General features: G+C 35.1%; 1 protein-coding gene across 1 annotated transcript; it reads right to left on the bottom strand.

Moving 5' to 3' along the window:
• Window positions 1–3,414: 3,414 nt before the first annotated feature.
• On the bottom strand, window positions 3,415–13,526 carry LOC149221758 (V-type proton ATPase 16 kDa proteolipid subunit). Its single transcript, XM_089385223.1, has 3 exons — window positions 13,271–13,526; window positions 12,820–13,105; window positions 3,415–3,837 (listed from the first exon to the last, which is right to left on the bottom strand). The coding sequence occupies exons 1-3, from the start codon at window positions 13,347–13,349 to the stop codon at window positions 3,705–3,707; spliced, it is 498 nt and encodes a 165-aa protein (XP_089241349.1). The 5' UTR covers window positions 13,350–13,526; the 3' UTR covers window positions 3,415–3,704.
• Window positions 13,527–15,127: the final 1,601 nt, after the last annotated feature.

Raw genomic sequence — 15,127 nt, 5'->3', positions numbered from 1 at the left:
AACAAACCAATTCTCTTGGACTCAAATCATATACTAAATCTAATGATATCAATTAAATGTGATATTTGTATAGTAATAAAAATTTCAATATGGATCATTTGCATGTGTATTTATTGTTATAAATTTCAAAGGATTTACAAATTTAACGTCTTTGTATAGCAATAAAGTTTCAATTTATGAATTTGATATTTGTACAATAATAAATTTTTGGACTCAGCTTATATAGTATGTGTAACCAAAAAGTTTTGATTAATGGAATCTCCTAAAGATACTTATGTACTTATCCTATGCATTTATAAATGACATATACATTGGAAATTTACTAAATATGCTTGACAAAACCTAATTCTTCTACATTTTGGTTTTTTTGGGATATTTTCCAATTAAATTTGCAAGATATATATATGGCAAGGATCAGTTAGCATCACAAGTTTGAGTTATGTCATCTGCATGATCCAAGTGCTCAAGGATTTTTGAGGGCACTAAATCCATTTATGCATTCAAAAAAGCAATCTAAACAACAAAAATAACAATCTTGCTAAAAATTGTATCACCAAATTCTCACCCAAAAAACAAAACATATAAGAGTTAGACAATGTTTTCCGTATTTATCACATACACTTATAAATGTCATTTACACTTATAATATGCACTTATAAATGGCATATACACAGATTATGTATTATTGTCATTTATATACACATTTAACATCATTAATAAACTAGTTGTGAAATTGTTTGCTGAATCCATTAATGCAAAATTCAATCTAAACAACAAAAAATAAAAATATCAATCAAAATTGTATCACCAAATTCTGGCCAAAAAACCAATATGTACCTATAATACTTGATGTATTTAACATGTGCACTTAAAAATAACATATTATCAAAAATATGCATTTAAAATCATTAAAATAAACTAGTTGTGAAATTGTTCACTGAGACCAAGTGGTAATTTCATTTTTTTTAGTTTTTTTTTAATTAATTTTAATTTTGACAATTGCTTATCTAAATGGTATATTGTCACTTTATTGTTTTATTTTAGCCAAAAAATAACATTGGTTTGCTCACCAATAGATAGTTATATTTTATGGGGTTAACAAATTCTCCCTCACAAATTTGTTTATAATAATAATAATAATAATAATAAAATCACAATAATAAATAATAATCATGTAAAATTGTAAACAATATCTTTCGCAACCCACATTATTAAAAACGACCTTTCGCAGCCCACATTATTAAAAGTGACCTGCATGATACCAAGCATTAATGTGTGTAAAAATCACACTCATGATATCAAGCATTAATGTGTGTAGAAATCACACTCGTAAATACGTTTTAAATCAGGATATTTTAATCACCTAAAGATTAGCATCTTCAAAGTGTTTTTGATCCCACTTAATATTTGATCCTAAAGATTAGCATTGTTTTTGGGGTTTTTGATCCCACTAATATTTGATCCTAAAGATTAGGATTTCAAAGTATTTTTGGTCCCACTTAATATTTGATAAATTTGGAATTAAGATAAATATATGTTAAAAATTAGCGTTTCAAAGTGTTTTTGATCCCACTTAATGTTTGATAAATTTGGAATTAAGATAAATATATACTGGTTTCATATAACAATCTACTCAAACTTAACCTAAGCACAAGCAACAAATTGTTGAAATTACAACCTAAGCACAAGCAACAAATGGTTGAAATTACAAGTAATATGAAATCAAAGCAACATTTTTAAGAAGCAATAAGCACCAAATTGCAGAGTATTAATGGTAGTGTATGCCCCCATATAAACCATTGATTGGGTGTGCCCAAAGGTCCGATGGTGTATATGGAAGCATATGTAACACCAATATTCTGCCAGTGTCACGGTGTATATGTAAGCATATGTAACACCAATATTCGGCCAGTGTTACCTTTTGCCTCTCTTTAGTTGAAATAAGCTTCAACCGGATCACAACAACTACAAGCTGAAACCTTTCTTAACTGTCATTTTTATATACTATACTATTTTTACCAAAGAATTGTTCAATTATAACTGTTTTCTCACAACACAACTTGGCAAGATACAAGAGACCAAACTAGCGATTTCAGTGTTGTTGTCAGTCATCGGGACAAGGAGCCAAAAGGCCTATCTCAATTTCGATGCAAGCCCACACGATGCATAGTCATAAAATATATATATATATATATATATATATATAGTGAGAGTGGCTTTTTTAAGAGATTTTAGCTATATATGAAGGGCGAGAGCTATTTCGCAAAATGTGTCTGTTGACATGACAATCTTAGGTCGGGGGAAGAACAATTGTACACACAGACCATCCACTGGAAAGAAATATTATATGAAATCATGTTTATCCATATCAAACATTTATATGCACTAAACATACCCCTGGACTGAAAGCCAACATAATAGCCGATCCCAAATGACGACGAATATAGGCAATTGCTTGTCCCATGATATACTTTCTTAACCCACTCAAAGGGAATGACCTTTTTTTGGGTAAGGTACACACCTTCAATTCATGGGAGCTACGAACCCCAACACTTGCATTGTCATGAACCCAGTTCGATGTGATTTAGCCATCAAATTGAGCCACAGGATGCTCTCTATTCCTCTTCGAATCGAACCTAGGTTGTTAGCCTGGAAAGATCTATCTCAACCACAACACCACAGCCCTACAGACCACTCAAAGACAATGGTGTCTCCCTTATACATCAACAGAAATATACACGACTCATTGAAGCACCAGTAATCACAGATCCCGACTTACTCCAATTTCAAGCAAAGCGACAACAAAACATCAATTCCAAGCACATCAACATCATAGCTAAGAAAATCAAGTTCAATGTTTAATATAACAATGCAACACATAGAATACCATTCCTGACAGTCCAACATGTCCACTTATACTGGACCATGTTCTGATTAAAGAAAAAAGTAAATGCATAAACATTGCCAATGCTAACGGGGCTTTGGGGCACAGTAATTTTGTCGTTATTGTAGTCAATAATGGAGACAATACTTGGTCCAGGGCAATTGGGGCACACTGATTTTGTCTTTATTTTAGTCAATAATGGAGACAATAATTGGTCCAGCAATCCACTTAAAGCTAAGAGGATTAAGCTGATACAATTTTCATATAATTAATAGGGAAACTTTTGTTGGAGGAAGTTCGCTCCTTCGATAAGATTTTGAAAAAGACGTATATATATGAAGATTCTATTTGAAAATAAGTTCCCCCACTCAAATTTTAACCAAGATATACTCCCATGCTTTTCCATCTTCGCAATGAAAAGCGGAGTTTTAATCAGTTTTCTTCATTCATTATTTTTGTTCTAATTTCAATATATCAATAGCAGAGACCAAAAAGAGGGAGGTATCTACAGTAATCTGCAGCAAATGAAGTAGCTCAAAAAGGAGAATCATACGATTTGATTTCAAATTCATAACGTGCCAAATGACACCAGCAGTAACGTGCACTTGTTAACTGGTTCAATTTCCACATTGTAATGAGCTTTCAAATTGATCACTAAATTCTTAAGTCTAAAATTCCAAACCAAGAGAATAATAATGAATCTTGAGCAAAATATTATCTCCTACTGGAAACAATAATCACATTTCCACTGCAGAAGACAGCAGTCTTGCTAAAAAACTGACAAATGAACCAAGTAAACAGAAGACCAACTGCAACTTCTTTAATCTGCTCGTGACTGGCCAGCTCGAGAAGAAAGTATAATACCAACTATAAGGCCATAGAGTGCAAGTGCTTCTGCAAAGATCAATATGAGGATCATACCAACAAAGAGCTTTGGCTGCTGTGCATTTGCTCTGCAAAGAGAAACAGTTTAGCATACTCCAACAATTAGAACATAACATGGAGAGTACAAAAGCAAACCATTTACGCTATATCTTCACCGCCTTGTCAACAATACATTAAATTACATTAAATAAATTCATACTTGAACACTATACCCATCCTACAATAAACAAAACGGCTACAAAAATATAAAGGCCACTTTCTTCTCTTAAGATTCAGAAAATAAGCATTAAAGAAAACAAAAACTCTGATCATACACAGTTTTCTGGACTCTGGATCTCTTCATTCCATCTTAGCCAAGCACAGATCCATCTGGCTTGAGTCGTCCTGATGGTTAAGAACATGTGTTTCCTCCTAAGAGCTTAGGATGCACATCCCGAAGGGGATAGAGTATGTACCCCACTGTAAACTTTAGCAGTCAAAGCACTGCATGGAGGCAGGTCCCTTGACCCACAAACGAGGGGGTCTCAGACACCAATTATGTGTCTGGCTTGGCAGTGACCTTAAAATTAGATAATTATTATTATTATTAAGCACCTAGAAGGATAAAAAGAAACAGAGACAGGATTATCTTGGTACTTAAAAGATTCAGGGCTAAGATTGATCTATACTGGTTCATTTATTATAAAGTTTTGTAACTATTATGGTCAGCTATTTTTTGTTTTTTATTTTTACAGACTTCAATTTTTTTCAACTTGATTTATTGATGTTACAGATGTGACACATCACCTGGCTGTAAATGCATGCATCTCGTCACTTTTAGTGCAACTAGCATAGTCACTATTCGAAGAGAACCAGTCAGATAGTCACCATTTATACGTGTTTTATAACCTGGACAAGAACCTAAAACCATGAAACAAAACCCCAAAGTCCATGCGAATTGGAATCCTAATAAGCTGAGATCACTTTGAAAGAAACAACCATTACATCAATGCCCATCACTCAGCTAGATGGCTTTAACGTCTTCTTTTTGAATAATGGCTTCTGGTTCTGGAATAGATGGAAGCAAAGGTGACTTAAAAGAAAGAAAAAGTTAGCATACTAACAGCAAGCAATCTTTATGTAAAATTTAAATCAAAGATGACCCTACAAAATGTGGCATATTTATTACATTTGACAACCATTCTACCACAATGAATATGACATCCTAAAAATTGAGCTCCAATACCTCTTGTAACTTGTAAGCAAGCATCGTAACCCTATGCAGACTTTGTTTCTCATTCCATGGAGATGAGGTTTAATATTCTTAGAACTAGGAAGGTTGTTGTAAATTAAGCATAAGACATTTTAATGAAAGGGGCAGCCACTCCCTACAATTATGAGTTTGGGAGAAACAACCTTCTGTGACGCAAGGAGGAAGCGTTCCTTTTAGATGATAGATAAAGACAATAATGGTCTTATTCCTCATTACAAAGATTTGCAGACTAAATGAAAAACTTATATTTGTATGTTTTAGAATGGGGGATGGGGCCATTTTATCGGCAAAAGTTGATGTCTTCAGAGTCAACACACATTGCCTTATTTTTTTATTTTATGTTTCTTGTACCCATGTATAAAAAATGCTTTTTATTGGAGTGACTGGCTTGATGCTTCCAACAAGCTAGAAAAAACTCTTGAGCAGGACATCTGATGCTACTAAACTGGAAAAATATCCCAAGTGGAATCCTTCTGAAATGCAGATCCTGAATCAAACATGGCTATTAATACACTAGGTAGCCGACCTTTCCCATAATATTGAGTTCAGAGTCAGTAACTTAATTCTCATAAATCTAAACAATCAAAAATCAGCCACATAGAATGGAATATCTTACTGATTAAAAGCAATACATTTTGAAATTTGTGTAGCTTCTCATATTATAGAGATTTTGAAAGGCCAAGAAATGGATGGAACTCCGCAACCAAACCCATCTGGACCTTTCAAACACCAATAGTTCAGGTGGGTTTCCTTGCAAATTGTGCAGAGAAAAGACTTCAGGAGAGTTTTCCATATGTAGGTCGATTTATGACTCTCTGTAAAATTCTATGTATTATAATGTTGAGCTTCTTTGTATTATAATGTTGAGAAATTAAATCATGTCATTACTAGTGTGCAAAGTATCTTATCGCCTCATGTTTTAACTCTGTTTTGTCAATTACAGACATATTTGCTTAAAAGATACAAATACAATCTTTTCTGGGACTTACTATGTCTGCTCCAGAACATAAAATATGGAAATGTAATAATGATATTCAAAGGGGATATTCATGTTTGAGAAAATTCAAGCATGTCGACAATCATTTGTTTTGTTTAGTACAACAGATGAAGCACAGTGAAAATAATTAGACATAATCTTTAACTTATCTCTAAAGCCTCTAATGAGTATAAGAATGGACCAAAGGAAGGAAATAATTGTCATATATGATGGTAAAAATGTGCTTTTATACACTATTATTAAAAAGCGGAGATTGCTCTGGAATTGACACTGGAGTTTTTTATTAAGCGTGGAAAGCAGCAGCCATATGCCAAGAACATAGATAATAGACATTGTGAATTGATTCAAATATATCTCTAAATTTTTGGCTAGTTTGACCTTCTACTCTGTATCTGTGGCTTTTAGTTGCTACAGGTACTTGCATTTGATAAGATGGCTCACATGGGTCTGTTAGAGTGGTATGATTTGACATCCAGTTCAAAATTCACGAATATACAGAAGGGTAGCATCAGGAGACTTGGTATCCAAGAATCCCTCAAACCTGCCACATAGCTTCCTAGCAGAGCTTGGCATTTGGCTCAGATGACCTGCAAGGAGCAACCTTCACTCCACACCATAGCTTGTCACCAACAAGATTAAAAGCAAATCAAATGTTTGAAATAATGTTAAAAATAACAAACAAAAAAATTAGAATCAGATTTTTTGTACCCTTTTGTTAGCAGAATCTTTTTAAAAACATTTCCATCTAAGGTATGAGAACCAGAACCCAAATATATGTTGCTAGATATTGTTAGGATTTCACTTCATCATGGCTCTGCATCAAAATTTTATTCGTGTTTAAAATGGACATTGCAGGAATTCATATGGGAAATAACTCTTGTACATCTGAGATATTGTCAACAAATGGATACAAAAAATGGTATACGTTGTAGTAATAATTATAGTGATAATGGAAACAATGTGACTGAAAAACATGAGCAACTTTTCCTCAAATGAGGTGCTTTTCAATTGTTAGATGTTAAGAAAACAGCTTAACCCCAATCTTGGGAAGAGTGGAACTGAGATATCTGAGGCATTTTAGTTTTTTGGAGGACAGAATTTTCTCAAAAAAGAAGATATTTTTTTGAGCCAAGAAAAGATATTTAATCTAGGAATTTTCTAGGCTAAGCAAGGACTTTCGTGAGCTGAGCCTTCTTTTTAGTACTGAGCAGATTTGAAACCCTGCAATCCCAGAAGGAGATATTTTTTTCGATTCCTAAGCTTTTCCATTTTTGTAGAGCATGGGGTCCATTTTCTGCTGCTAGCCCAACAATTACAGGGAAAAAAAAGCCAAGAGATCACTTTGGAATTTTCTAGGCTAAGACTTTCCTGCGCTGAGACTTATTTTTAGTGCTGAACAATTTTAAAACTCTGGAATACCAGCAGGAGATAGTTTTTTCCAATGTTGAAAACATCGGCATCAGGATAAAATCAGCAAGGGTCCAGAAAACCAAAAAAAATGTAAACACTGTGAATATGTTGGTAAAATCGGCAAACATTAGCAAGGCCAAAAATTTGTGATTTCACGAAAAAATCAGGATGTTATTGGGATGTTTGCAATACTGGCTTTTTCTATTCCTGGGCTTTTCCATTTTTGTTGATCACGAGATCCATTTTGTGCTGCTAGCCCAACAATTACAGGAATGAAAAGCCAAGAGAACCACTTCAGAAATTTATTGTTGAGAAGGGGAAGTTTGCAGAAGGCTGTAACCAATCATGGAGTCATTTTTCCATTGCTAGAACAAGAAAAGCAAAGCCAGGTTGACACCACAGTAATGGTTTTGAAAATAAAGCAGTAAGGGATACAATAGACTAAACACCAGAATCAAAGCCCATCTCTATTGTATCCTCTATAGCTACCTCACCAAATCTAAGGAGGAGCCTAGCAAGGCATAGAAAGTAGAACCAAAGTACCTAATTTGGACAAGGACATGTCCTTGAATGCAATTTTTCAGCTTAACTTTGTAGAAAACATAAATAACATAGGTTTCACCAGTGTTATTCTCTGTATTTGGATCTAATTCCACTTATTTTACAACATTCTCAGAACAATAGACAATATTAACAATGTGGAACTTCAATTCCAAGTTGTGACAACAAAGATGTCCACGATGCCAGACCCCCTAGGCACTCCATGTTAATAAATTTCAAGCAATTCCTACTAAAATCCAAGAACAGCATAGACTCTTATTTATACCAAAAGTAGTCATGCCTAACTATTTCATATTCAGCCTCATTTGTTGGAATTTCCTCACAACCCATATTTCCTAGATAATATTTTTCAGAACAATAACCAGAACTGTAAGGTATGAAATTTCATGTTAACTCCCACTAATTGGAAAACATGAAAACATGATAGTCTTAAATGGATGAATAAATATCACAAGGTTCCCAAGTCTGCAAAAGAGGATCAGGGCAATAATCTGAATATGGCAAAATTCAACTGCAACGAATTTAGACCTTAGTGCAGATTTCTTCAATCACCTCCATGGTGTGAACATTGTCAGATTGTGAGCTCATTGCTCAAATGACAGGGAATATGCTAGATGAAAAGAAAGCTTTTCAAAGGGCAAAATGTGGTACCACCTAGAAAAGCAGCAAATGAAGAATATCTATTTGGAAAATTCAACAGTGACCTGAAGATTAAAATACTATGAACAATCTCCCATGATAGACTGTTAAGTGCAAATTTCATACTGCATAAGTCTACTTAAACAAAGTTCAGAAAGTACCTTAGCTCAATCAGCCAGTTCCATGATGGCCAGCATGTTCAACATGCTTCTTAATTTACTACCACATAAGATAATTATTGAGCATAGCATTGGCTGCATGATATCTGTCATTGATAGGGTGTACTGAAAGGGGATCCAGAACCAGATTGAATTATAAATTTCTTTAGCAAAGTGTCAACTTCAAAATAACTATTATTTTCTATATTGCCTTAATCCAGGTCATACATTCTATCATAACATATAGTCAACTTTGCATTGAGCAAGAAAATTATAAGATTCACTACCCAATGAAGCTATATCTTCTAAGTCGTGAGTTGTCTCAATAATAAAGTTCTTGTGGTTTTCTATAAACATAATCAGGATGTAACAAGAATGTCTAATTCAGTGGAATAAATGCTCTGTGGCAGAAAAAAACCTTTGCATCAGCAGAATCATTACTTTCTCTGTTGGGATTCTCCCTGAGGGTGTAATAGTGGCCTATGTTCCCATTAGAATTACAAATAGGATAAGTACGGTGACAATTTAATGTAATATGATCCAAGTCTACAATGTTAATTATTATTAAATAAGGCCCATTAGGTGGTGACAATTTAATGTAATATGATCCAAGTCTACAATGTTAATTATTATTAAATAAGGCCCATTAGGTGGTGACAATTTAATGTAATATGATCCAAGTCTACAATGTTAATTATTATTAAATAAGGCCCATTAGGTAGTTAGGCCACTAGGTATTTAACATTTTGTCACTAAAATAATGAGAATAAAGTCCTTCTTATGTGATCATGTATTAAAGCACAGCTCATTCAAAGGATTCCCCCTCAAAGTGACAAGTGAACAAGAGTCGATCCTTCCATAAAAGGATCCCTATAAGGTGTTGCCCTACCTAAAGTTTATCTTGATATATTATGTTGAAGTATTTCCTGCCCATTATTGTACATCTTGTGTGTGATTGCATTTTCAGGTCTAAGGTACACTACCAGTGGTATCAGAGCACTTTCCAAGGCACAATGGGAAAAAAAAATCTACCTGCTTTTTTGCAAATTTGAACCATGATCAGTTTCTAAGCGTTTTCCTGCATGATTTCCACAAACCAACAGCAGATCTATTTTCTCCTCACAAAAATACATGATTTCTTGGGGGGGGGATGCTCAAACTGGAGATTGGATGAAGGAAATATTGCAGCTTGTAATCTGCTCCCTTTTAGGGTTTTCACTTTTCAGTGACGGCCTTGGATATCACATAGCAGATATCTTTTGATAGAGCCCTCAGATTGTAGACAGACCAACACCACTTGACAGAAAATTTCCAGGGCTTCAATTTGGTATAATATATTGCAAATCAATACTGAGCATGTTACATCCCTTTACAATTTTCTTCTCCCACACCCTAGTGGAACAAGCAAATGGCCTTCATGAAAAAATTTCAATGACAGAGGAAAATATGTAACTACTAACCGACTGTTGGAGCTAGTCAAGGAAATGTGGATTATAGTGCCCATTAAAGAGAGGAGTATCCCGGTGACCTACATGACTGGTGTAATTTAGAGAGTCCTACAGATTTGTATATGGACAGTAGTCATTAATGAGAAGACAAACTACTTCCAATTTCTAATCATTGAGGGAAGACATGAGCAAGTGGTGCCCAGTAGTTTCTAGTATGCTTCTTCTACAGTGGTAGAGTTCGTTCTAGAGCCTCCCTTTACAGTTATGGAGGATTTTGTTACTCTGGAAGGTTCTATTTCTTTGGACCCACATAATGGTTGTAAGCATTTAAAGCACAGCAATCAATGTTTCAGTCAGTTCAAGTGTCATCAGTAGGGAGTGAATATGAGCACTAGGGCATGGGATACAAGTTTATGAACAAGTTTCTTGAACTATTTCGGCATTGAGGCCAACGCCAACATTTGTACATGGGACCTTGGTTTCCTCGACTACTTCACTATTGCAGTTAGCAACCGTACATGACACCTTGGTTTCCTCGACTACTTCACTATTGCAGTTAGTAACCGTACATGACACCTTGGTTTCCTCGACTACTTCACTATTGCTGTACACCATTACTAATTTACTACAAGGACAACGCTTCTTGAAGAGGGATAAAATGTTGGGAGCCTCCCTAAAGGTGTAATATGGGCCTATGGGCCCATTAGTGATAAGAATAGGATAATTATGGTGGCCTTAAATGTAACATGGACTGAGTCCACAATGCCAATTATTATTGGGTAGTTAGCATTTTATAAATATAATGTGTCCCCATTAAAGGATGCCCAATACGTAGTTAGCAGAAACTAGTTATAAACAAGGATAGAGTCCTCCATGGTCCTCCTTATGTGGTCACGTATTGGAATTATTGTACTGGAGCATGGCTCAATGGGAGGTTGCCCCCTCAGAGTGGCAAGTGAACAAGAGTTGATCCTTCCATAAAAGAATCCATGTACGGTGTTACCCTACATGAAGGCCATTTTGATATATGAAGTATTGAAGTATTTCCTTGCCATTATTGTAAATCTTGTGTGTGATTGCATTTTCAGGTCTAAAGTACACAACACTTCCACACGATTACCTAGACATTTGAAAATCCAAATAAGTGCTAAAGTAATAACAAAAATAATGCAGCGGCACCAAAGAGTCACAAATCAAATGGCATCAATGCTTTATTTGCAGACTGCTGCCATTCTTTCAAACTGCTTCAGCGGTCGAGAACCAGGCTGGGAAAGTTGCCATGGAGATCAGGCTTATGAGCTGTCACAACTCATTGACACGCTGTCAGGACCTTCAAATCCATCTTTCCATTTGACACGCAGTTTTTTCCATGAATGTGCCTTCCTACTTGTCCTGATTGATTGCAATGTGACTTTGGGCTAGGAATGTACCAACATGCCACTCTTGTGAAATAATATTTAAAAGCATCTCAGGAATTCAACAAAGGAAAACACAGCAGAAGTTTACTTCCAAACCTACCCACATGTAGCTAACAAAATGGTCAGACAATTTCACAAATCTAATAATAGGAACGCAGCCTCAACTGATTTTTTTTATTAGGTTCCAAACTAAAAACTAAGATCTCCTGAAATAGCAGGGATAATTAACATCAAATTGATTTTCTACAAGGTTATAAGTCCTTGGTAATCTATACAACATATAACCCTAAAAATCCCACCCTGTTCTCGATTACATGTACCAAAAGACAAAGTTCTGTAAATCATGGCTAGTTATCTGGCCATAATTTCAATATATTTTATTCCATTATGGAGTTTTCAATCATGAGATATCTTTTCAAATTTTATTCAGGAGAGAATGGAAAATAAGAAACTTTTCAAGATTCCCAAAATAAAATTTGTAACATAAACAAACCATTCAATTTATTGATTTCAGGAAACAGTGTGTTTATATTTGAAGTTTTGAAGCATTTTCTTTCCTCTTCCAGTCATGGTAAAGGAATCAATGAAAATACTTTAGTTTAGTAAATCAATGGAAATACTGTTAGTGTACCATATAAACAATTGCATTACTCGGGAGTCGGCACAGATACTACTCTTCCAAAGATAGCAACTTCTGTGGATCAGAGGAAACAAATTTCCTCAGATACAGTTCTCGTCAATAGGCAAACTGTTTTGGGTTTATCAGGTTAACAAGCATAGATAAATAAAGGGACGAATTTATATTCCAAGAAGTAAATCTTGTATTTTTATGAGTGCAGATATCAATGAATACTACAAAAAGTAAATATTGTATTTCACTACTACAAACATCGTGATTTCAATATCCTACATACCCGATCCCCTTGCACGAATAAGATAAGTTTAAGGGTAAATTCAGAGAAACAAAGAACACTGACATGTTGTCCTCAATTTTTGTTCTTCACTTATTCTTCTCAAACAAAAATAAAATGCACAAACGATCTGATTGTCCCTTTAGACTAAAAGGAATTGACTGAATCTTAAAACCCTCAAAACCCTCAGTGTTAGATGCTCCACAATCTTTTAAACAAAATAAATACAACTACGTTATCGAATGCAGAGACGCACCTGACACCGGCATCACCAACAATACCAATAGCCATTCCCGCAGCAAGACCCGAGAGCCCGCAAGCCAATCCCGATGACAGATGCGCGTAACCATCAAATAGATAATAGGACTTTGCCTTGGGGTTAATTCCTGTGCTGATAATCACAGCAATAATCAAACCATAAATACCCAACACTCCAGCCATGACGACTGGAACAATCGATTTCATCACAAGCTCCGGCCTCATCACACCCATGGAGGCCACGCCCACGCCACTCTTCGCAGTTCCATATGCAGCTCCCATGCCTGCAAAATTTACAATAAATCGGTACCTTCAGATCTGATCTGTTCCCTGATTCGAACATCCGACCTCCTACAAATAATTCCATCATATAAACTAAAGACGAGAAGAAAAAAAAAGGTCTATCCAAATTTTAGAAAGGGCCAATTTAAAATATTGGGGGGGTTTACAGGAGAACACGAGCGCTGCGGCGGCCCCAAGGAAGCCGAAGAATGGAGCAGTCTCATCGCCGCTGAATACGTCCACCATTTTAACTGAGATCTGGGACGAGATTCTCGCTAGAACTTCGAAGGTTTTTCAGAGTTTCAGAGCCTCCAAAGAGATCGAACCTCGAAGCTGGAACCTGCAAGTGCCTTGCCCGATCCAGATGCAATCTCAGAGCAGTAAGGAAGAGGTGATCACGGAATCGTATGCCTATTAAGCACGATATGCCATTCAGCAGGTTGCCGGTAATATACGACGGCCAGTTGTCAGTAAAGTGGCTGTGTTTCTTCTGAGGCGTTGAATCCTGGCCTCTTATAAGTGGCCGGCCGGGAATGGTCTATCTGTTGAGAAAAAGTAGAAAAAATAAATAATTTATTCCTCATTTAATTAAAACAAAATAATATTCATATTGGATTTTATTTCATATGTGCACGTCTGAGAAATCCCTAACGCTTTTCTTTCAATTGGTAAAGGGCAACTTTATGTGCCCTTTTATGCTCATTTTTTATATATTAACTTTATTGGCTCTATTAAGTATAGTGATGCATGGTTTGACAGTAAGTCATATGGGCGAAGTCTGGGGAGACCGAAGTTCAAATCACATTGAGTACATTGAATTGCCGTGGTGGCGGCTAGAGGGGCGGATTCCCAATGTGGTTGGTTATGCTCTTGGTATTATAGTGGCAGCTAGAGGTTTGATCCTGGGTCTCCCCTAGATTAGGTGGTTGGTTATGCTCTTGGTATTATAGTGGCAGTGAGAGGTTTGATCCCGGGTCTCCCCTAGATTAGGCCTGGCAGTTACCGATTCACCATGTGGTTAAAAAAACACTTTATTGGCCCTATTAAACTCATATTTTATATATATATATATATATATATATATATATATATATATATATATATATATTTATCCAATAAGTTTAATGGTTAAGAGATAATATGTTTAAATTTAAAAGAGTAGAGTATATAAAATTTTAAAGAATTTAAGTATTCAAGGTAGAAGTGATTACTTTCTTACCAATAAGGAGATTCGGAAAAAAAATTATATGTTTATGGCTATGCAAAAATCAAATGTGGATCAATTTATTCAATTATATTTAGTTTGTGTGGTTGGGAGAAATGTTGTTATCCTTCTCACCTAGTTTGCATATGACATGTTTAGAATAAGTTTCTACTAATGGCTTTGAGTCTTATTATCTAAAACATGTATATTATTCATATGAAATATAAAGATAATTTTCATGGGATAAAAATGAGAATCATTTTAAATTATTAAGTCTATTTCTTCACCCTTATGAGTATTACCCAATTCAACTATTGTTAAAATCAACTATTTAATATCATAGAAAATTGGTTAATTGTGACTAATGGATATGGATGCTAAATTAATGACTTATTCAAAATTAGTCATGTACGACTAATATTAATAGATATGGGTCATAAATTAATGACTTGCATTATGACAAAATAAAAATAAAATATGGTGTCATATATGTTAAATTGTGGAAGCCATCCCCTAAACTTATTTGTGTTTTTTCAAATAAGAAGGCACATCACCACTTTCACAATCAACACATGTCACAATATTTATCTACCAACCTCACACATGCTAAACTCCCAACTGACATTTTGAATCCTTTGACATATCAAAAATTTGGTGGGATGATAGCGCATTTTGCAGATGGTTTGAGTAACATAGTTTTGGTGGTGGATAACTATGGAACTACATGCTTTCTTAGTGAGAACTTCACATTGTCTCTAGCCTGTGCTTAGGAATTTTTATCTAGTGTTGAGGTTCTAGTGTTTTTGTGGCACTATGTTAA

Source organism: Pinus tabuliformis, chromosome Q, assembly GCF_031772625.1.
Source record: "Pinus tabuliformis cultivar Carrire ecotype Pingquan chromosome Q, CPIR1, whole genome shotgun sequence".
NCBI lineage: Eukaryota > Viridiplantae > Streptophyta > Pinopsida > Pinales > Pinaceae > Pinus > Pinus tabuliformis.
This window is presented reverse-complemented; position numbering and strand designations above follow the sequence as displayed.